The sequence below is a fragment of the Sabethes cyaneus genome, chromosome 3 (assembly GCF_943734655.1).
Source record: "Sabethes cyaneus chromosome 3, idSabCyanKW18_F2, whole genome shotgun sequence".
NCBI classification, from domain to species: domain Eukaryota; kingdom Metazoa; phylum Arthropoda; class Insecta; order Diptera; family Culicidae; genus Sabethes; species Sabethes cyaneus.
Genome location: NC_071355.1, coordinates 232841199 through 232866461, shown reverse-complemented (window position 1 = coordinate 232866461; position 25263 = coordinate 232841199). Strand labels below are relative to the sequence as shown.

Here is a 25263-nt window from a genome sequence, read left to right as displayed (position 1 = left end):
CCAAAAACCTCTACATGCAAACTTTCACGCCGATTGGTTCAGTAGTTTTCGATTCTATAAGGAACATCCCAACAGACAGACAGACAGAAATCCATTTTTATAGGTATAGATTCATATTTGCGCACTTTCTCGGTTCGGTTTACTTTGAAAACATCACATTGATTTAGGTACAGTAGAAACAAACAATTTGTGACCCGTTGGAACGAAGGAACTCTGTCACTTTTTTCTTAGACGGAAATATATATTATGAAACGAATGGATTAACACCTTACACTAAGACATAGTTCTACGTCGAAATAACGGAAGGAATTGCAAAAAAGCGAAAAAATTGGTTGTAGGAAGTATGATTGAATACGTCTACTCAATGTTCTCAATGCAAGCCACAGTAAACAGTACTATAGCTAGAGTACAGGCGGTTAAACATGGTTGTGCTAAAATTATGAGGCTATTTTCTTTTTGCATACTAATGTGTATGGGACCCATTTCCATATACCTACCAGATCCATGGATCGGTCGGTTCTGGCACATTAAAATACTTGAGAGGGTAATGCCGCCGTATACTGAGTGTGAGATAGCCATGAAATGGGCGTTTCAGACAAGATAATAACTTCAAATCCACCAGTAAATGTGCAATAGATGGTGGTTTTGGTGTAAAAAAAACCCCGAGGATGTGGAATGGCCAACACATTCGCTCAACGTTAGCCCATTGATTATCTTTAGAAAAATATTAAAAATGCTCAGATGCAAAACTTAAGAATGTACAGAGATACTATGGAATGTTATTCCTGAACATGTGGGCTGCAATTGTGGGTTAACTGAGAAACAGTTGTTGTACCAGTTGTAGTTTCGGGGCTGAATAGTTACTTACCACCAACACTCGTTTACTGTAAGATTAATGCTCGAAAGATGAAATCATTTGTATTACGATAGATAGTTCTGAACATATTAGAAGTGTTTGTGAATTGTTTCAAAATTAAGATTTAAAATATGAACGTAGAAAAAGTAAATAAAATAAAATGTAAAAACAAATACAAACGACAATTAAAGTTGGTGAACGACTCACTAAAATTGCAGGAATTCTCCACAGTTGTCCCAATGAAAGAACGAAAGAATGCATACAACGAGCGCAGAAGAATTTTGATTAGATTGTTTAAAAAATTCTTCGATTTTATAGACTCTTAGTTATTTCCACCTTAATTGTTTTGATCTAATATAATATTTGTTCTGGGGTTTGCTGTACTCCATAATTCAGTGGCCTTCTCTTCAATGAAGTAAACGACATGCTTATCATAATTACACGTTCTCCCCTTTTCAATCAATTTTATTATCCTGTAATACCAACTCCGTTCACCCGAGCCATACTAATGATTTGATCTGTGCAACAGACCTCATCATACCTTGAGCCAGCTATACTACAGTTGTGAAGTGTGGCAAAAGACTTTCTCGTTGGAAATGTAGAATGAACATCAGCAGGAAATAACGACATTGAGGTTATATAAGCGATAGATTCATTTGAAAGTTAGATAAGCCAGACGACCTGATCAAATACAGATACGAATTGTACCTCCGACTTGAAGGCTTTATCAGTTGTATGTTTGGATTGTGTTTATTACAATAACCAACCGAGCTATTGTCGATTCAAATCAATCTTCTCACACGATTAGCAGTAAGCTTTTGAAATTATGTGTTCCAATAAAAAAGAATATGTGAAATTTAACCGTATGGAAAAATAAACAATTCAACTCAATCTGGTATGTGCATTGATTATCATAATTCACGATGCCATTAGATCAATCATCAAGCGAATCACAAAAAAAAGGAATAGTGCCATTGAGCTAGCAACGAGAACTTCTGGTACTTTAGATGAAAAACATTTTTGCCACACAACAAAAGTATTCATCGTTTGATCGATAGGGATCGAACACGTTGACCAGCATGTGACTAGTCGGTCATTAGACGAACTCTCCAATGTGTTCATTGAAAAGATCATTTCTCGCAGATGCCCTAGCTAGTTAGTAAGTACGCCACTACTTGCGAACGAAGGGGTGCGGGGAGCTGCTGCGAATCGATCGTGATTTTTCCAGCAGCCAGCAATTATATCGTCAGTAATAAACTATTTACTGCAATCATCTCCCTCTTTGCTTCGATGCCGACGATAACAATCATCGCCTTTTGCCGTACGTACGACGACGACGGACGGAAAGGGCAATCGAAATCACAGACAAGGCTCAACGGTTTCATGCTGCACACGGGCGGGCAGTAGTAGCAGCAGCAGCAGCAGGGGCGATTAATTTTCCTACCATGATTTTTCCTTCTTGCCTTTTTCGCTATCGCCGTACTAGTTGTTTTGGTGGGCAGCACAGAATCGCGAATCGTATTTCCTCGCTCGCAGACAGTGCGAGCTACTGGCTTGCACTTGACAATCGGCGCTCACACATGTTTTGAAATTGGTCTAATTTTCCATCAAATTTCACCTAAATAATCGCTAAAGCTCCACCAGTTGTGCTTACCGATTGGAAACAACAAAAAATGGTAGCTTTCGTCACTTGACACGTTTCTTCGTTTTGTTGTTAATTTTCTCTTAGCTCTTTCCCGAGCCAAACAAACCCCTGGCAAGGCACAAGCAATAACTTCAATTTTATTAACGATATGATTGATATCTTTCCTCGCTTTACATTGCACATCGCCTTCAGGCCGAAGATACACACAATTACATTCACAATTTCGATTGGATTTTTTCCTCTCGACGCCGCAATTCACTGGCTGGATTTTCTTCGTTCCAGAGCCGCTGCAGCAATATCACAGCTGCAAGTACACGCTTGAACAAATCCGTTTATTTTTTACTCGAAACACCGAAATTTCCTAGCAGTTTTTGTTCCTCACAAACACCACAAGCACCAGCAGCGCCGCAGGGCTTTCAACCTTAGAACCCTCCCACTCGTGTCGTGTTGGAAATGTCAAAGCAGCTTTCAATCAAAACTTTCATCCCTTGGCAGGGGAAGTCGATGCGGTAACTGGCACTTTATACAGCGATTGCACTCTCACGACCGACAGATTTGTAAGGAGTACTAATTAAAACACCACAAAGGTGAAAAAACAACAGTAATTCTTCTGTGCTGCAGCAGTCTGTTTCGCGGGGATCGTCGGTTTCCTCCTAAGGTGGTGGATGCTTTTCGTCGCGTCCGGCTACCATAGCGCTTTCGGTAAGACTGAAAATGAACATTAGCAAACAGCGCCACCACCGAGCGAGCGGCCTGCCAACCAGCCAGCCAGCCAGTCAGAGACAGCACAGCAGTGAGTTGAGCAGCGCCCGCCGTATGTGTCAAGCTTTTTGCTCGTTTTTCTTACGTCCGCTTGAGTCGTTCGTTCAGCGCTGCTACCGACCGACCGACCGACACCGGTGCGGCTTGCTAGTGTAGTAGTCGCATTCTCACCTCTACTAACGGGACACCTAACCATACTGAACGCCCGGAGGTGTGCGCTGTATCGGTCCAGGTGGGTGCTCTGTGTTTTTGAAGTTTGGCGACAGGAAAATGTGTGTGTGTGTGCATTCCGGAAACGAACAAGAATGATCTTTTTTCATAGATTTACGCTATTTATTTACAGTTTAGGATGAGCTATTAGCTTAAATTTTTTATTGTTTATTATCTTAGGATCGCTGCATCTACGCAAACAATATAAATAATGGATTAAGCTCGTGGCAAAAAGTCAAAACTAATTTAACGTTTTGCTTTGGTTTGGTTTGTTAAGCCGCTCGAAAGAGATCGGAAATGAAGATTTTATGTCTGTTCTGCCATTCACCGCATCAAGGCAGATATCTGCATTCATGCCGCAGGGAGAATTTATTACATCAATTTACGGGAAAATAGTCAGCAAGCAAGCAAAGTTATGTCACCGACGAAGCAGGGATTTCAATCGGGGAAACGATTAGGATGTAAGACTTATAGCTCAATCAAACTCTTTATTAAGCTACCTTTGAGGGGACATAAAAAAATCTTGTTACTTTACTCTGGGTAGTCCACGTAAGCATCGAAGTAGATTACAAAATATAATTGTAATATGTGTACCGGTGAAGGGACTGGATTATATCTGAAGGTACGCGATTTTTATTTATCTGAGATTATGCTGAAACGATCGAAAGCAATTTGTAGTTTTCTTGTGCTGCAATGCAATATACGCGACGATAAAAATGTAGTCATTTTGTACTGAAATACAATCGGGATCTGCACTCGAAACCGAGTTTAACCGAACGTTCGGAATGCTTCCTAAGCGGAAGCTATTCATAACAATAAAAACTAGCGAATAACATTGCCTGTTTTCAAAAGATAATTCAAAAAGCTTAAGTATTAAATGGTGCCTCAGGTAAGTGACTTGAGACCACTATTATTATCTCTATATATAAAAGTAAACGTACAAATATGTTCCGCCACAACGACCGTTCTTCACCAAAAACTCGGCACACAAGTTCCTTGAAATAAGGGTATCAGCACTAGGAGGCTGACAAAGGGGGGGGGGATTCCTATCAAGGGGAGGAAGTACAAATAAGTAAAAAGGGTTGCGTTTCTCTTTCTTTTAGACCAATTGCAGTGGCGCTTGCAGTGTTTGGAGACATATTGGAGGAGGCGGGGGCTATGGGAAGTGAGGTTAGGGTGGCGGCCCCCGACAGCCTTTGTTTTTCTTCCGTTATAGGGATTTTCAGAAAGCAAATACATAGAAGGGGGAGGAAGGTTCAAATAGGTGATGGGGAGCGCTTCTTTTGTATTTGGAACGATAGTAGTTGTACAAATGGGGATTCCTGAAAGGGGGAATAGGGTAGTGGTGGTTATTAACAAAGAAGAGGCTCAAAAACGTAAAAAAAGCTTTATCTCACTTCATAGGGATTACCGAAAAGAAAACATATTTATAAGTGGCTAGGGGACAACAGGAGTGTTGCTGACAAAGGAAATAGACACATTTAAATGAGGAAAAAATGGGGTACTTCTTTGCCTTATAAGAATTGCGTAACATTACCAGTTGTACAAGGGATTGAGAGACAAAAGGACCACGAGTAAGATCGGGCAATCAGCTAGTTTTTTATATTTCTAAACAAATCACTAAGTAGCTTTCGTCTAGAAGCTCTTTTAATAGATTGATTGGTTGGGATACAAATGTTGTATATCTTAGCTACCATTATTTTAGTTACATTCATCATTTTACCCCCAATGATGAATTCAGGCAAGTTGGCAGAAGTTGTTTATTTTACTTACTTATGCGAATGGTCAATTTGATCAATGTTACCCCGTTGATCAATGTTACCCCGTTTTACGGTACTTGTCTCTTATTGAACGCATATGGGTGAATTCACCATCGAAGAGGTGGTTTTGAATTTGTACGAAGGTTCCTTGTATACAACATCTGTTAGGCACCCTCAAAATGGACCATAGAACATCAGATGCTCAGGACACGCCGACCAAGAAACTCATCTGGCGAACAGCGTGCCAGACTTTGGTGAAGAAAAATCCGTAGTTTTACAATGTGTGTTTCTATTATCGAGAAACGGTTAGCCAAATTTAATTTTTGTGAAAGCGAGAAAGTATATAATGCGATGAGTGATTAATTGGATGAACTGGAAAATTTCGATACAGATCAAAAATATACTTGGTTTTGCAATGGCAAGTGGAGCTCGCACCCACGCTCTTTCGGTTGGTACCCGAATGTTTTACTCACTAACCTACTGCCGCCCGTTATTTTAGGTACTCTAATACATAATATTGTTTTTTTTCCACAATGCTATCATTCCCATATACGCACCATGCACTCCAATGCGACGATATTATTTTTTATGACCGCCGCTCCGACAAATCTCGATATTAAACTACCATCGGGTGTGTTTGTTTTTATTTACTGAACAGTATTCATTAAGGCGAAACTCTGTTTATTCGACTGTTTTTCGCCGTATTTTTGTTATATGTTCTTCATGTTTTAGTCATATTATCATTAATTTTTTGTTGTGTTTCTGAAAGGCTAAATGTGCAAAAGATTTTAATTATCGCGTAAGAAGCAAAAAACTTTGGACTTAAAGATCTTTCTAAGACTTGTCGCAGTTCTATCGAACTCTACAGTTCTACAGAATCAAAATGTCAAAATGGAAACTAATATATTTTTCTCTTTTCCAGTACTTCAACTAGAAAAATATGCCCCAAAACCAGTAAACAAAAGAATCCATTTCATTTCACAAGAACTGTATTAGAAAGTTACATATCGCAATAAAATTGTCAACCGTTTTCATATCCTTAGCTATGAGCACACTATCCGTAGGTCTACCGAAAACTTCGGATATATCCGAAAATCTGGCATCCTTACTGGCAAAAGGTCAATTATAATTGGAGGAGACTTCAACGCTTGGACTGTGTGGAGACATACTAACGCCGAGGGTACATTTGTTGGAAGCCTTAGCAAAGCTGCAAGCAGCGCTGTCCAACGAAGATACCGCTTCTATCATCGACGTCACCCTTAGCAGTCCATCACTGATGCCGAACCTGAACTCGAGGGCCTGTGAAAAGTATAGACACAGCGATCACCAAGTTATAAAATATAGCATCAGCTGGCGGAATTCAATGACAATTAAAAGAGCTAGTACCTGGGAGCAGAAGATGGAATACGTTGGCCTTAAACAAGGACTTGTTCTTTGAAGCACTCTGGGTGGACCGCGGAAGATTGGTCTTGAATGCGCGAAAGTTGACGCACACGTTGGAGGGCATAGAATGCTACCATGCCGAGAGACCTGCAGCCGAGAACAATGTTGGAAATTTTGCAAGAAACAGACATTCTGCTACCTACACACTCGCGAACAGCACAGCTTCGTAGCGTCCTTCCGCATAATCCACTCACGAGGCAAACAACTCTTGAGCAGCAAGCTGCCCGGAAGGGCTAGCGGCACACTGGGATATAGGGTTTGCATTGCTTCTTCTTTTCTTCTTCTTCATTTTTCATTCTTACGCCCGACGATTCTACACGCGGGTGGGAGTGCGAGCCGTCACAAGTGATCGGAATCAACTGCTCGGGCTGCAATGACGAGCGAGATCAATAGCCGTGGCTGTAAGCTAAATACACGCACGCGAAAACTCGTCGCAGTGCATGAATAAATAAGAGCGAGAGTTCGAAAGGGATACTTATGCCGGCGTGTTCGTTAGAACTTAGCACGTTTACGCGTGGGTGAGAAAATTAGACCACACGAGTGTGGGTCTCTCCCAGTTAGCTTCAAGGTACGATGCTGGTCTAACAAGCCAGTTGTCGTATGTTCGAATCTCGGCTAGGCGGTGCTGCTAGACAGTCAGGATTTTTGCACTAGCCCCGTAACTGTCCTGTACTCTAACAGCAGGCCGTGAGACCTTTATTGACAGACTGATAAAAAAGGGTCGTGTCTTAGAAAAAGAAGTTTAAGCTCAAGGCTTTGTTTTGAGTGCGGGCTTCGCAATACTGGCCGAAAAATACCCGATAAATCATACACCATACAACCAAAAATAAGAGATAAACCATAGTAAACGCAACTGCCCCAAGGAGCTGTGTCGAAAAGCTGACACCAGCCCCTGGGATGACGCGTACCGCATCGCGATGGCGAAAAGCCAAAGGTCGTGAGACAGCCAGGGAGATGTGCCCAGGTAACTTGACGGTCATCGTAGAGGGTCTTTTTCTGACGAGTGAGCCTACGATGTGGCCGTCAGTAACGTACAGTGATAGAAGAGAGGGCCAATATTGACAGGCTGCAAGCCGATGAACTAGGAAGAATGTCGCTAGACGGCTAGAAAGCGCCCGGTCTGGATGGAATCCCGAATGTGACCCTGATGGTTGTGATACACCATACATGCGGACATTTCAGAACAGTGTTGCAAAAATGCCTAGAAATGATAGTTTCCCGGACAAATGGAAGATACAGAAACTAGTGTTTTTGCCAAAACCGAGCAAGGCTGCGGGAAGTCCGGTATTATATAGACCGATATGTCTGCTGGATGCATGCGGAAAACTCCTGGAGAGGATTATCCTGAACAGACTGACGAGGTATACGGAAGGTGAACACGAGTTGTCTAACCTGCAGTTCGGGTTACGAAAAAGGAAGTCTACGGTGACTGCTAATCAAACAGTTGTCCAGCGAGCCGAGAACTCGTTTGAGTAGAAGCGAAGAAGAGATTGTTTTTGCGCCGTTCTAACGATCGATGTGAAAAACACCTTTAACAGCGCTAGCTTGGAAGCCATTTTTTTTTTGTAAAGCGAATGACTTTTTTGGTGCGAAAAATGATAAACTGGATGAAAACTGGGAAATTTCAATATGAGGTCAAAACTGGCAGGTGGAACTCCAACCATCACTCTCTCTTAACCATTCCACACACACACATACGCTCCCCTGCCGCCCCACGGCCCCTTTGCTTCTACCACCGAAAAGATGGACAGTTATCAACTGTAGTGTGGTAGGAGCGAGCAGTCGGTTGTTAGAGGTCTTTGCCGAATCGGTGCATATAATGCTGTCCCAGGAATGTCCGTGCAGAATTCTGAGAAATTACTTCCGAAACCAAGTATTTGTTGATGAGATCGACAAGGGAAGTAAGACGATGAACATTACGTCCGGAATGCCGAAAGGCCCCGTACTCGGCCCAACACCCTGGAACGGGATGTACAACGGTGACTGACTTTAAAGTTGGTTAGAGGTGCGGGGAGCGTCGGTGACAGGCACACACACATAAAGCAACTAAATCGAAAACTTCCAATCAAGGTTTTCGAGAAAGTAGATCTGATTTCAAATTCTTTTTTCGCATTGTGTGGGCTGTAACACATGGAGAAATCATGATGTACATTAAAAATATGTTATATGTAATACTATTTTACAAACCTCAATTGAAAAGTTCTACGGCATTTATGGGTTTAAACGGTAAGAGCCAAAATATATCGCTAACCTCTGTTAGAGTGACCTTTTGATTTCCTACAGTAGTACTACTGCCTAGTGAATTCAAAGTGATTTCGAAAGTGAGCAACAAAGACTAATTTACTTCTCAATTGTCGGAAAAGATAGCTGCTATTAAATTTCGAAACATAGTTGAAAAATGGAACAAACGTGAAATGTGATGCAGACAGTGTAACACTGCCACGTTTCATAATCATCTCCTATTTACTTTACGGGTTTCTTCATTGCATATATAGTAACAGATAATCAATGAAACTTTCTGAATTCAGACCCTATCAATAACGAATTTGTAATTTAATTACGCCAGCACGAGTAAACAATTAAAGTATTCACTCGAATTCACCGCAAACCTCAATCGAACCCGGGCATTCTCCAGGGTTTCTATTACAGCGCCGCGCTGGAGCGTGATATGGCAAGGCAGGCGCATTGGTTTCCCTGTAGCCATTTATACCACACCACACGAAACGCGGCGACCCATACTTCTCTCCCACATGGGCAAAACGATTGTGTAATGTACCTACTATTCTGAGGGGTCTTGGTGTCGGCCGGAAACTTAGAAACACGACATAGTTTTCACATACACAACGAGCAGCCGAACTTGGTTGCACGACGATGAGAAGGTCCATTCCGAAGCAGAGATTTTAAGTCGCCGGATCCGCTCTGGCACGTCACCTTCCGAAGGTGTGCTCGCTCGGCGGCGAATGTACCAGCCATTGAGTGCAGCAATAGCTAAAGTCAAAGCTGCAATGACCTTAGAAAGGCGCCCGCACCTCTTGCGCGTTTTTTTACAACAGACATTGAATACCGTACAGAGTCATACTTACAATGCAATGGCACGATGCTAGATCAAACTATGTAGGGTATTCGTCGTTGACGGTTCACACATCCAAAGAAACTTACCTAAAAAGAGAAATAAAATCAAATGTTAAAAATTTCATGCTATAACTAATTATGCTTGATAAATAATATTAGCGAAATTAATTTCTGTCTGAAGCAAAGGTCGCCATTCAGTCGTACGCCACTCGAAAAAACAGAAGCCAATAAACCGTCTGAGTCTGAGATTGGTCGTTCAGTTTCATTGACCGGCGACGTTGTTGGTGGAGTGTAATAAACGACGGAAATTTATTGATGCAAACTGATTATGAGTGCGGCATATATTTCACAGTTCAAGATCTGCACGCGAAAGAGTGACCCTGAACAAGTGAATAGCGAGCAAAGCGAGTGCTTAACTAGAACGAGTTTCGCTGGCTCCTCCATCATGTTGCCATAGCTGGAACGATCTGATTTTTTTTTAATTAAATTTGTCACTTGATTAAGTTGCTGACTCAGGCTTGTGGATTTCATTTTTATGCAAATAAAGTTGGAATAATAATCGATTGTTTTTTGTGACAGCTTAAAACAGAACATTTGTATATTGGCGGTATGTTTGTTGTTACGAAGTTTACACATCGTTCCAAACCAAACCAAACACCGAAAAGTGAGTCAAACCATTGCCATTGCAGCAAGATGCACTCACTTATGACAACCATTCAATCAATGCCCGAACGCATTACGCTATACCACTAATGGCGGATAGAATGAGCGTCGCATCGTATTACGGTTTATTGTTTTGTTGCGGTAGGATAATGCTGCTTTTCATTCGATGCTTTGTTTCAAGAAACTAACGGGCCTGTTCAAACTTGGTAAAGCTCATTTACATGTTTATTAGATGCTCTGTGAAAATACTTGTCGTCTCCGGCAGCGGCCTCCAGCGGGTCCCTCAGCCATCAGAAACCAGGCGATCAAGGTAAAACGTGCCGACATTGCTCCATTGTTCCACCCATTGAAGCCTATTAGGCAGCTTTTTCGTGGCAAATTTTACCCCGTACAACCCCCCGGTTGCGGTTTGGAGCCCGTATGTCTGAGCAGGTACTTATATGCGGTGGCCTCTCTCATTGAGCTGTTTTTGTCTTATTTTGGAAATAAACACACTGACCCACTGGTGTAAAGTGATACGTGAACATAAAGAACCACCAGGTTTATTTGTAACCACTTGCTGGCGGCTTGCTTGCTTGCTCGCTTGCTGGTTGTAAAGTTGAAAACCGTAGTACCTACCGTAAACCTGTCGAAACGTGAAACATCATCTAGCAGCAACTGTTTCGACAGTTTAGCAATGGTCCAATAAAACTAGGTACTAGGATTTTTATTTTTCTAGTGACCTTGTTATGCGCAGACTTTCGTTTGGTAGCTCTTACTAAGGATTGCTAAACCAATACAAAGCATGGAAACGTTCACTGAGTCGTACGACTACTTCGCTAAAATTCGCATTTTCATCCCGAAGTTTATCAGGCTAAAATAATTATCGAAATTGCGTTTTCTGCAGAGCATCAATTGAGTATTAAGTTATTTTCATACTCGGATAACTTTATCTGTACCGGATGTAGTATTTCCGGACATTATGCTGCGAACTTTATTTAAAGCTAATAGAACATTTTGTGATGTAGGACTACATCATACCGCAGGTTGTCATTCCACAATTTGGATTCTAGTTACCTTCACGAAAATATGAAAGATTTTGAGCGCTGATATCTCTGACGATTACATTTGGATTTTCATGGCTTAGAAAGCGATCGACTTATAATAATCAAAGTTTTCTTTTTCAAACACGAATCAGTGAAAATCAACGAAAAGTTTCAAGGTCAAGTATCCCCAAACATTTTCTTCGTGATTGCCTTGCTTCACAGGCAGGGACGACCGTTAAACACATCATCTGTTTACTGTGATTTCGATTACTTTCCTTTTAGAAAAAAAAAGTGACAAAGCCCCCTCTTCCCAACAGGTCGAAGATTCTTTACGACGTTCAGACTTATACTAATTTAATATCTGTGCTTGGGAAGTATGCCAAAAACGTGAAAAGTTCTCTCGTCCCAACAAGATTTCTTAGAAGTGCTAGACCAATTTGATATCTAGTCTGTGTTAGGGAGGCGCGCCAAAACTGACAAAATCTACTCGTCTCAGAATCGCGATAAACCTTATCCAATTTGAGGTCTGTGACCAAACTTTCTTATCCCAGCAGAATGATTAAACCTAGGCCAATTTGATATCTATGTTAAGGAACTGCGCTACAGTTATAATATGGTCCTACATGTATGCGCACGTATGGCATTTCATTGGAAGAGTAGTAAAAAGAAAATGTTTTGTGTTATGGCAAATATGTTATTTCTTGCTTTGTTGCAAACCAGAAGAAGAAGCTAGTGTTTAATTACTTAGTTATCCTGGTGCGATGTCCTTTAGGATTTGACCTGCATAACAATGTTTCGCCAAAAAACCCGGTTCAAGGCTGTCCGTCTCCAATTTCTCGATTGTCCCGAAAACCAATTTTGTTGGGTTATTGTCCGGCATTCTCACAACATGCCCCGTCCATTGTACCCTTCCAGCTTTAGCAACTTTCTGGTTACTGGGTTCGCCAAAGAGCTGCGCCAGCTCGTGGTTCATCCTTCTCCTCCATACACCGTTCTTATATACACTGCCAAAGAAAATCCTAAACACACGACGTTCAAAAACGGCTAGTGCTTTCATGTCCCCGTACCGCATTGTCCACGTTCTGTGCCCGTAGAGGACTACCGATCCTCTTAGCGTATGGTCCCGGTACAGAATCTGGTCCAAAATCTAGTTGCTGATTTAAAATCTGATTAAAAATGTGACTAAAAATTTGCTCCAGGTCCAAAATCTGATCAAAATTTGGTTTATCCCAAATTTGATCCAAAATCTGGACCAAAATCTAATAAAAAATGTGGTCCAAAATCGGGTCTAAGTCCAAAATCAGGTCATGGTCCTGAATGTGGTTCGCAATCTAGTCCCACATCTGATCCAAAATGTGATTAAAAATAGGGTCCAAAATATTATCCAAAAACTGGTCAAAATTTGGTAAAAATGTGGTTCAAAATCTGATTAAGAATCTGATGGCTCCAACATCTGGTTCAGGTCCAAAATATGGCCAAAAAGCTAGTCAAAAATGTAGTCCAAAATCTAGTTTAAAGCTGTTCCGTAGTTTGTTCCAAAATCGGGAATTTGATAAAAAATGTGGTGTGCAGTCCAGGTCCATAATCTGGTTTACATTATGTTTCCAATTCCAGAATCGGGACCCAAGTTCGATTCTGACCTAAAATCTGATAGTAAATGTTGTCCAGAATCAGGACAAAGTCCACAATCTGGTACAAGTACAGAATCTGGTCTAAAATTTCATCAAAAATGTGATCCAAAATATTATCCCAAATCTGGTCCAAAACTGATCAAAAATGAGATCCAAAATGTGATGAAAAATGTAGTCCAAATCTGATCAAAAATGAGGTCCAAAATCTAGTTCAGAATGTGATGCATCTGATGAATCTGATGGTGAAGATCCAGATCAGGTCTAGAATTTGGGCCTAAGATCTGGTTAAAACTCTAATCTGATCTGATGCATGTATTGGTCAAAATGTGGTTCGGAATCTAGTCCAAATCTGCTCCGAAATCTGAAGCAAAAGTTGATAACAAATATGGTCAACGATATAGTCCAGGCCCAAAACATGATCCAGGTCCGGAATCTGGTCCAAAATCTAATAAAAAATGTAGTCCAAAATCTAATCAAAAATGTAGTCCAAAATCTGGTTTATAATCTGGCACAGTGTGAGAATCTGATCCACATTTGATTCAAAATCTGGTAAAAAATGTGCTTCAGAATCTGGTCCCACATTCAATCCAAAATCTGAACCAAAATGTGTTCCAAAATATTATAAAAAACCTGGTCCAAATTTGATAAAAATGTGATCTAAAATCTGGCCCAGATTCTGATGGAGGTCCAACATTAGGTTCAGGTCCAGAATCTGATCAAAAATGAGGTCTAAAATCTGTTTTAAAATCTGGTCCAAAACTGATAAAAATTTGATCCAGAATCTGATGCAGGTCCATAGTGTGGTCCACACCACACCACACCCAGACCACACCCAGAATCTGGGAATCTGGGTCCAAAATCTAATCCAAAGTCTAATTCAAAACCTGGTAAAAAAAATCTGAACAAAAATGTGGTTCAAAATTTGGTACCGGATCTGTTTCAAAATCTCAAAACAAAAAATGCGGCTCGCAATCTCGTCCAGAACCGGAATCTGGTTCAAAACCTGATCTAAACACTGGTTAGTGGTTTAAAAACTGATAAAAAAACTGTGTCCCAAAATCTGCTCCAGATTCAAAATGTGGTCCAGAACCCAGCTAACATTTTCGTATGTATATAAAAGAGAAAAATCAGCATTACGTACAGATATACATGCTAATAAATCGTATTTGATGCGCAAAATGGCATGGCATATCCGTACTATTTTGGAGGCGACATACGTAATTAGGAATAGTTTTAAGTGTTACGACTATATAAGTATTTATATACGATAATATCCGATTAAGCACGACTCGCTTCGTACTGCGTACGTATATCAGTTATTATCATTATATACGATAGAAAATCAACCTGGGCCCACTTTATCAAACTTTAGTTACGATTTCGAATTTGTTAAGAGATATTTACGATAATTTTCGTACATTGACATACGAGTTGGTGCTAGCTGGGAATCTAGTCCAAATCTGTTCCAAAATTTGTTACAAAATTTGGAACAAAATCTTATAAAACAACTGTGACCCAGAATTTAGCGCAGGTTCAGAATCTGGTTGGTGGTTTAAAATCTTATCAAACATAATAAACTTGGAAGCAATACGAATTTAAGAAACGAAAGAGTGATAAATCGGGTCTTCGCCAAGGACACAACAATGTCACGCTACGGCTCTGCAATTGAACAATACATTATTTACATACTTAGCTAACTCTATCTGTACCGGATGTAATGGTTGTAATGTTTATCTTAATCTTTTATGATACAATGGAGCATTAAATTCGTCGTTGGGAGCATTAATTAGCAACAATTGAACATCAATTAACCAAATAGTGCCAAATGGATTTTCGTGGTTTTTTTCGGATGTGGGAAGTGTTGGGTATTTTGGTTATTTGTTAAGGTATATTTAAAGATATGATTTGCATTTTTTGGATGCAAAATTAGTATTATTATTATGCTGTTGGCAGCTGGTCGCGTGAACGCTCTTTAGAAAGCAGTTCCTTACTGGCGGTACGTGCCGTGAATGTTCAACGGAGTATTCGTATCCGTGATCTCATTGATGATGTTGAAACTTTAGGTCAATACCTAAATTGTTAACTAGTGGCTCTTGAAAAGTCGAAAAATTACCAGATTGGTGGCGATTTAAAAAAAACAGGATCAACAAAAATCGCCAATTAAAAGCTCATAACAAATTGGAAAATTAAGTTGAGGAAAAACGGTTCAAATTTGAAAATACATACATTTTGATTTACATACCAAAAAAACATTTTCAGCAAAATCGATCCACTAGATTCTGTGAAAGGTGACCCTACAGGTTTTGTTGTAACTTTTCAAGATGAGATATAGAACACTCCTTTCGAGACAACATTTCTGAAGGAAGAAACCTCCCGAAAATGCAAATGAATTTTCTTTTATTTTTTCGATTTTCCACAGTAGGGTCTCCCCTTAAGGGGTTTCATTCTGCCGCTTTCCTGAGCCGTTGTGTGTGGCGAAACCAACACCCCGGTACCCAGCTATTTTTCATTCTAACACGTTAACATGAACATAAGTGAAATGGCAAATAATTGCTTCATTTTGTTTCTAAACAGTGAAGCGGGCAAGAAATGCATGGTAGAAGAGAAGAGTGCATAATTTTTGTTTGGGACCCTGCATTGAGGAGCCCATAAGTATGGTACTATTAAATTATAATGTGAAAATGTGCTGGTGGCATAGGGTCGGGCGCAGCATGCTTAAATGTGCCACAGTCCTGTAAAAAATACATTTAACATATGGTAAATTTATGGTAAAAGTGTCTCAAAATTAAATTTTATTCATATTTTTGTTTTATGGAATAAATTTCCCACATTTCATCACAAATTTAGGCCATTACAAATATTTTATAAAGTTTTTGTCTTTCCGGTGTTCGGCCACTGAAGGGGGGGGGGATGGCGAAAGAAAACAAAGTGAGTTTTTTAATTATTTAAGGTTTAAACGTGAAAACTGAATCTATTCTTGCTTATAATATATACGTTATTATTTTCTATGAAAAAATATACGAAAAAAGACAAAAACGAAGGAAATTTTTTTAGACGATTTTCGGAAATTCCATTGTTCGAATTTCCATTTCTGTTTCGTGCTAGAAGCGTTAATTCAACTCGGGGACTCATTTTTCGAGTTTTTCAGACTGAGAGCCCACAGACAATTGATTTTATAAAAAGAAATTTGACTCATATCCTACAAATTATTTTTTTGCCCCCCGATTTTTCAAGCCAATTTCTAAGGGGAGGGGGGGTGACAAAAACTTTAAATATGATTTACAATGCACAGTGGTCCAGAAACGAAAGTTAAGTGGAAACTTACTTTTGCGGCTAAGCGTTTTATAATAGCTCCCTACAATGTTCAGCAAAGTTGTCCAACTCTAAAAGACAATTAATGCGAAATCAACGACTAAGTTCCAATTTGGCTTGTAAACACATAATCCATAATAACTTTTTATAAGAAAGAGATAGAAGGATAATTTCTTCGACAAAGTTGTAGCTAAAGATTATATAAGTAACTTTGCCAAAGACATAGTAGGCGTATTTTTAGGCGTTTCTAACTTACAGGGTGTTTTACAACAAGACCTCTCAAAAATCATTTTTTCGCTGATTTCTTCAAATGCAGTGGTTTTATTGCATCATAATGTTTTACAAAGTTGGTTATCTTATCAAAAGACATATTTTTGTAGAACATTGTATGTTGAAAACTCATATGTATAACGAGTTCTAACGTTTTTCTTGTGTTTTTTTTAGTCTTTTTTGGAATAGAATATCTCAAAAAGGGGCAAACGAAAAAAATCAAACTTGGCCGTTTCTGAAAGCTTGGAGTTTTATCTCAAGCATATGTGAAAATAAAAAACTGGTTTTTTCTCTAACTCGAGTAATTTCAATTTAATTATTTCATGTTTGACCATTTTCTACTATGCAGTATTTTCCAATATCTTCTTGAAGACGATTAAAGTCAACATGTCAATAGTAAAAAAGAAATTTGTCGTATCTTGACACAATTTCTTCTGATTGTCACGTAAAATAGTCTCCGAACTCCAGATATGACATCAGTTTTCTATCAGCACCAGCTGTTTTTGATAAATATCTATCTTTCAATTTTCATTATTTTGCAAATATGCTCAATCTACCATCAATAAAGTTTTAAAATTAATTTTCAATAAAAAAGCAAAAAATATTGGTTATTTCATACGTAATATTGTTAACTGTTATTTTAGTTTTATGCCATTTTTTAATAGCCGGTAAGTATATCAAAACAGGCAAAGAGGTAAAAGAGAAAAAAACCTATAGATCCTTTTCGAACTTCAACCACCTTATATCAGTATATCGTTGATTTGGAAAAAAAAGCGTAGTCATTTATTTGAGAGATTTAATAAATGTTTTGTTTTCGAAATATTTTATTATTGTTAGCAATATAATAATTTATTATAGTAATAATTGGTTTGCGCTTGGTGGAAGCTCCAGAGTACGTGTACAATAAGAACGATTTTGTATTGCAATGACTGGATCGGACGACAGCAGGAGGCGTTTGAACACATCCTCCAAATTGGCAATCCGGTTAAATTTTCTGACGTGAAATTCCCTGAACTTACAAATACATTTATTTCGCGTTTCCTGTACCTCTTCGCTTCATAACCCTATGAGTTGTGCCGTGGCCTTAATAATATCTGCGCCGTGTACTAACATTATATAGCTAATATGGAATTGAATGGGAAATAATCTCCTAAACTACCGAATTACATTCACGAACATTTTAGATACTAATTTAAAATAACAGTAACGGTACCCACAAATCTTTTGACAAAAAACTCCAGGACTCTAATACGATTTGCTTGAAAATGTTCCTCCTTTTTTACTACGATCATAGTCATGTTCCTGTTCCTGAATACGTATAAGACATCAATTTTGAAGACTTCTCAGCTTTCTGACACTAAAGCAATTTAAAAGATTACTTTAGACTAGAATCAGAAATATCAATATAAAATTTAATTTCATGTGCATATATCCAAATGAAGATTTCCATGACTATTTGTAAAATAATGAAAATTGTAAGATATGTAGATATTTATCAAAAACAGCTGGTGCTGAGCTTCATTTGCAGAGAGGACGATACGACAGTGATTATTTGAAATCCAGGATAACTGCTAACCAGAGTACAGTAGTTCTGTGGAGACCAAGGCCTTTCACTCTAAACCACCGTCGAATTAACTACGCGCGCAATGAACCAGCCTGCCGCTGTATGCAGCTAATGAACAATTTTAGAAACATACTAAACTTAAACATGTCGTCTGATACTATTAAGAAAAAACTTTCTGACTATTTCTGAGAGGTCAATTTCATGTACACTAATACCACTGCATTTTATATTATTTTGTATTTGGTATTATAATTTATATTTATATGTATGGATTGGATGACGGGCGAAGTCCATATATCTTGACAATAAACAATTGTAAAAACTACCGTTATAAAAACTTATTTGATGAATATTTCAGCAGTGGTTCGAAAACTAGCACAAGGTCAAAAAACTAGATCTGTAAACTTATCCGGAGTTCGAAGACTATTTTACGTGGCAATCAGAAGAAATTGTGTCATGGTACGACAAATTTCTTTTTTACTATTTACATGTTCAAGAAGATATTAGAAAATACTGCATAGTAGAAAATGGTCAAACATGAAATAATTAAACTGAAATTACTCGAGTTAGAGAAAAAACCAGTTTTTTATTTTCACATATGTTTGAGATAAAACTCCAAGCTTTCAGAAACGGCCAAGCTTGATTTTTTTCGTTTGCCCCTTTTTGAGATATTCTACTCCAAAAAAGACTAAAAAAACACAGGAAAAACGTTAGAACTCGTTATACGTATGAGTTTTCAACATACAATGTTCTACAAAAATATGTCTTTTAATAAGATAACCAACTTTGCAAGACATTATGATGCAATAAAACCATTGCATTTGCAGAAATCAGCGAAAAAGTGATTTTTGAGAGGTCTTTTTATAAAACACCATGTAAGTTAGAAACGCCTAGAAATACGCCTACTATGTCTTTGGCAAAGTTACTTATATAATCTTTAGCTACAACTTTGTCGAAGAAGTTATCCTTCTATCTCTTTCTTATAAAAAGTTATTATGGATTATGTGTTCACAAGCCAAACTGGAACTTAGTCGTTGATTTTGCATTAATTGTCTATTGAAGTTCTACAACTTTGCTGAACATTGTGGGGAGCTATTTTGAACCACAAAAAACTTTCCACTTAATTTTCGCTGCTGGACCACTGTGCAATGGCCTTACTGGCTTTTTAATTAAATTAAAAGATTTTATTTTTTCGCTTAGACAAACTACCATAAAAGGACAATAACCGTTACAGTAAATGAACATTTTTGTTCGCTTTAGATATTTTTATTGCTAAGATACTTAACAGCCCGTCATTTTTATGGTAGAATCTCTCGAAACCATGAATGTGGTGTACTACAATAAGTTTGATAGTTTGGTTATCTTTTCTGACGATAAATTTTATTGTTTTTACCGTATTTTGTATCCTACCGTTACAACATGTTATCAATATTTTTATCTTCGTGTTACGGTTATTTTTTTCAGGGTGTTCAACAAATTCGGAAATGGGAGTACAGTAACGTGTGATAAGTAGCTTGTTCTAAGCGACCTTGGCACCAAATCCAAATACCAAATCTAGAATATTCCATTCTTGCCGAAATGTCACCTTTATATGATAGCAATAGCTAAAAGTTTGACTTACACAGTGCCGATTAAAAAATTACCCCAAGGGGAGCACCCGCAATAGGAGGATTTTTCAATAGTGCGGCTCAGGCGAAAACTGATTTTCTTATTTTTTTTTGTTTTGCCTTTAACTGAGAGGCCGGTTTTCTAATTTTGTCTACAGATATAAACCAAACTATCGAACGCTGGCAACCTGAGAATGAGTTTATTTATAGATCCCATCCACACTTCATTTAACAATTTCCAATTAGATATTAGCTTACATTACCTGGTGGCAGTGAACTCAAACCGTAAACGGTTTTGCCTACCTGACAAAACTGATTTCACTGACTGCAACGGTAATGATGTATCACTAGAACCAAATTGAAACATCGAAAATATAAAAGAACAACCGCCCAGGCTAACAGGCGGGTAGTCTGCTTCCTCGCCAGATTCGACCAGTTCGGGAAGTATCCCATTGGTCTGCATTTAAAGTCGCCTCCAGTAATCCAACGCGTACATTCTGAGCGTCTGGTTGACTAAAGTGAAAATTCAACCTCTTTCGAATTGTCAGACAGATGCTAAGACATGGATTCCTCCAACATATCATAAGCTGTATCGGTGGGGTAAATTCGACTACCTTTTTTGTGAGATTTAATTTTCATTGAGAAATTACAATAATGCAATAAACCGGGCCAGATGGTCAGAAATATGCAAGAAAGTACTTAACGGTTTGATTTTCCTGCTCCCGAACTTAATGGAATTATGAAATGATTATGACAAAGTGTCGAATTAGTCTGTGGAGAATTTGTTAGGGGAATTGTGTATAACGTGCCCCCCGTGGCCAATGTGCCCCCCCTTCGTTTTTCGCTAAACAAGCGAAATTAAAATGCAAAACCACCCAGAAACCATAGTATTTGATGGAACTAGCCTACTATGCAAGTATGACAGTTGTCACATGCTGTAAAAACAAAACAAAAATAAATTTGTTTTTGAGCAGCTTCCGATGTAACTTTTGGCGTCATTTCCATAAGCTATTTTCTTGTCAAAATCTGTAAATAACCGGTTGTTGCGATTCGATTGCGTAAAGCGAACTTCAAAATGACATCCGTGCTAAAAAGAACGGTATGAAACGCTTGATTTGCTTTAGCATTTAATATTTTTTCAAATAAGTAAAAGCAGGCCAATATGCCCCACTTGCGGTGGTGCAATTTGCCCCCCTTGCAAATGTGGCTATAAACATAGGTAAACAGATCTAACTTGAAGCCAATTGCCATTATTTAATTCAATTAGTATTGTAGAGCAACCGCGGTGGGAATAATTTATTACCAGCGTCCAAATTCTAGGTAATTCAACTACCCGGTACAAAACGGCACAGCTGCGGTATAATGTGCCCCATGCAGAAAAGAAAAAGTGCACCAGAAGGCCGAAACTAGGTTTATTTTACATAAAATAACGATATTTTGCAAAACAAAGGAAATAGTTTTACTTTCTACAAAATAGAGTTGGTCTGTCACTGGTAGAAATACTCAAATTACCGCATTGGGCATATTATACCGCAGGTGGGGCATTTTACCCCGCGCAGACGAGAAACACAACATTTAGGTGCTTTTATTAAATAATTCCTAGCATGTTTATTCCACAATACTAAATGAAATAAACAATTGCAATTGGTTGTCAGCTTAAGTACCAACATATACACGTAGTTGTAACGTTAATTTGGGGAAGTATAACGGAGATATATCCATTTATTCTTAGGGGGGGCACATTATACACTTTTCCCCTACGTAGTTAGACGTAATCTTGAATTAATAAATACATTGTTTCATACTTTCCTCTTACCTGGCGGGCAATGAGACCTCAATGGCATGTTTTTATCTGTCGAAAATTCCTACTATATCGGTTTTCATACATCGCTAGAACTAAATGGAGAATGCTAAAGCATATAACAAAAACCGCACATACCATCAGCAGGGTAGTCTGCTTTCTCACCAGATCCAATGGCTTATCCCACCAGTACGGGAAAAACATGGGTGTAAAAATCTTGTTGGATTCATACTCTTTCAATGCAAAAGGAATGAGATTTTCCGAGTTGCTACCTGTGACAACTGGTACCAATAATACCATTACTGGCAGAACACCTTTCACTGTTCTTACCAAGCCAATTTAACACTGCACTTGTGTTGTTTTCTCGAAGGATGTTGATGTTTTTCCATCAAACCGTGGAAAGAGCAGCAGCAATTGAACTCAAAACAAACCAAGAATACGGTGAAAGCAAAAGAGCATAAGCTCAGAGCAATTATAAACGACGTGTTTTGAGCATCAGGTTTCCGTCAACCAGGAGGAATTCACACCACCTCTTGTTATAGGTAAAACAAATGCTCAAACAGTTTACAGTCAACTCGCTTTCGAAAACAAACGTTAATTGATCGAAAGCTAACGCAGCATCAGTGAGAATAATTATAATTCGACTACCCTTTTTGTCGAAAAAAAAACGAATCTGAGACTGAGATTTTTTAAATTTTGACTTCACAGAATATTTAACTGTGTCAAGAATATATTACCTGGTAAAATATCTGTATCTATAACAATGTAGTATCAAACAGTTTTTTTCACTTACAGCACTATGTGAAGGTCTGAAAAATTAACCTATCTTCTGCATGCTCCCGCACAATCTGGTCATAAATTGCACCATTTGAGTCGATTGAAAACACAAAAGAACCAATTTCATCCCATCATAAGTGCTAATAAACGCTGCGAACATCCACTGGCTTGGTCAATCGGATGGTCACAATCAGTCGCAAGCGTGCATCCGATACGCAATGTCCAGATATTTTGCGGGACCTATGTTGCTCGTAACGTAAGTTAACCAAATTCGACCTTAAAAATCTTCAATACAGCTAAAGTTTAAAAAAAAAATTACAGAGTCCTGTTCAGCATCGCCCCACAGGAACTGCTAGCGAGGAATCTCGTCTGCAACGATAAGCCGGAAGCTTTCTGGCAGCAGGAACCGGAATCGTGGTGCCTCATCGAAAATGTCGACCTGGAGGAATCATCCGAGGACATTAACTTTCCCGAGCAAACGAAAATTTACCTGAGAAACTTCAATGTGTCCTATCTGTCGCCCACGCTTCTTTTCAAAATGAAAAGTGTACAACATCTAACGGTGGAATACTGCTCGATGACCAAGTTGTTCATGAAACCATCACTCAGCAGTATGGAAATCAAAAACAGCAACATTTCCGAAGTGATCATCGACAAGGACAGCAACTACGAATTGCAGAATTTCAGCTTGGAGGGAATCTACCGAAAAACATTCCCGAATAATTTCATTCGACTAGTAAGCCTGGAAGAGCTTTCGATCAGACACAATGATTTAGTGAAATTCAACATGAGACAACTGAACGGTTTAGTCAAACTTAAAACCTTAGATTTGAGCTACGACAGTCTGGAACAGTTGATCATTCCGGAAGTTTTAAATCTACCCAGCCTCAAAGACCTCTGCTTGGCGGAAAATAAACTCCAAAAATTGCCCGCAAATCTTCGTCGACTGCGAACACTTGAAACGTTAAATCTTCATTCCAATCAAATCGCCTTCCTGGAGATGAGCCACTTCAACGGATTAAATCACCTAAAAAAATTAGTTCTTAGCGGAAATCGACTACAGATAAGCACTTTAGAACCAGTTTCTCTACCCTATCTCGAGAAACTGGAGCTAATTGGTTGCGGCTTAAAGGAACTCGATATGCTCTACTGGAAACTGCCTGCGCTACGATACCTTAACGTTTTCGAAAACAGCTTGGTTTCCATACTAAACTTCCCGGAAAGTTTCACCAAAGAACTAGTATTCGTCCCGGTGGGAAACCGTTGGAGTTGTCAAACACTGGAAGCCATCAGTAGCAAGGTAACCATCAAAGTCAAGGAACGCGATCATTACTGCGAACACAAAGTAGCCGATATTTGCTGCAACGGAGGAAACATTGACTTCAATCTAGTGGATACGCTGGACCGGAAAGTGCAACTGTTGAAGTTTCAAAATTCGATTCTGTATGACAAGTTGGAGGAAACCAACGAAAAGCTGGAGAAAGTGATCGGTGTTGTCGACCAACGTGTCGTAAAAAAATAAAACAAAATCAAATAGTGTAAAGTGTGACGAGTTCAATAAATAAAATGTTGAGTTTAATTTTGTCTTGTCTTGATGCAAAATTAAAGCGCGCGCGCGCGAGCGTGATAAAAGTGGAGCGCGACCGATCTATTCGGCGTGAACACGGACGTAAATAAGCCGCCAAAATTGCAAAAGGAAAGAAATAGTGCGAATTACCGGCCTACAACTTTGACGATGACGAGATTTGATATGTGTCGTTTTCGACTGATTTTTGAAGTTTCTCCAAAATTATATCCAGCTGGGCGGTGCCTTATATACGGGCGGGCGCGTGCAGCAGCACGTTAGTGAACGAGACAAACGAACGCCTGGGCTAATAATAATCAACACCCTCACAACAGATCATGACCACGCAGCAGCCGTGCGCCGCTTTGGAACGGTCACGACTTGCCGGTTTGCTCGGATTTAACTGCGGCCGGACTAATTTTGGTTGAGTTGATTGACCCGTGAAATTCGCTAATCCGGCGGAGAATTTTTTTGTGGCATAGCCGGTTCAAAATGGGCTGCCAAAAATTGTTGCGCAACGCAATATAAAATAGTGTTATGGTAATTTGAAGGCATTAATTTTTGGACAATCACAAAGATTACTTCATAGAGAGGATAATTTGTCATTAGTAAACATTTTGAAAATTGATTCCGTAGAACTGATATATCGGTATTTATACATGATTGTGAAGAGTAGAAAATGTGTTGGTGGTGCGTCTTAAATAGCATACACTTGATAACTTCGCGCATCATGATCAGAACGCCGCACTCTTCGGTGGTGTGAGGGTCTCACACTAGATCGGCAATCAAGAGTCGAGCTCAATACTTTTTGTCTATACAATATCAAAATTTTCCAGTTCATCCAATTAATCCTTCCAACAACAGTTTACGTTTACGAAAAGTTTGCGAAGTATTGTCAAAATCGGCCAAAAGGGTCCAAATAAATCACACGTCGAAAAAATCTTCGGTTGATGACGCCAAAAACGAATCAAGCCAATAATGTTTGTTTAATGCCTTTTTCTAATGAGAGCGTTTTGCGACGGTCGAAATAAATGGTAGTCGGAACTCTGATGAATATGGCGGGTTTGGTAAAAGTTATGCTATTTTTTCCGTAGGTTTGTGTCATAATTCGGCCGTTTTTATGACAAACCTTAGCGCGTTTGTGTCAAATGAATCAAAAGTTGCTGATGCTGCTTTTCCTTAACGGGTTAAACGGATTTAAGCATCTCATATTGAATGAATACGTTCACACACGATTTTTCGCACTTTAAGTTGACCTGATCCATCCATTTTCTATTACCGGTTAACTGGAATGGTTGTAG

At 39.0% G+C, this 25263-nt stretch overlaps 2 protein-coding genes across 4 annotated transcripts in view; one reads left to right on the top strand and one right to left on the bottom strand.

The window, feature by feature from the left end:
- Positions 1-25263, bottom strand: part of LOC128744086 (uncharacterized) — a 219769-nt gene that overhangs the window by 70820 nt on the left and 123686 nt on the right. The window lies entirely within an intron of this gene.
- Positions 1697-23947, top strand: LOC128744084 (leucine-rich repeat-containing protein 58-like). 3 transcript variants are annotated; one of them, XM_053840859.1, is made up of 3 exons: positions 1697-1751; positions 22417-22654; positions 22720-23947. In XM_053840859.1, exons 2-3 carry the CDS (start codon positions 22617-22619, stop codon positions 23918-23920), a joined length of 1239 nt encoding a protein of 412 aa, XP_053696834.1. In that variant the 5' UTR covers positions 1697-1751; positions 22417-22616; the 3' UTR covers positions 23921-23947. The 3 variants fall into 3 exon arrangements, with proteins under 3 accessions (XP_053696834.1, XP_053696832.1, XP_053696833.1); XM_053840857.1 differs by lacking the exon at positions 1697-1751 and adding an exon at positions 3329-3495; XM_053840858.1 differs by lacking the exon at positions 1697-1751 and adding an exon at positions 3329-3495 and having other exon boundaries at positions 22401-22654.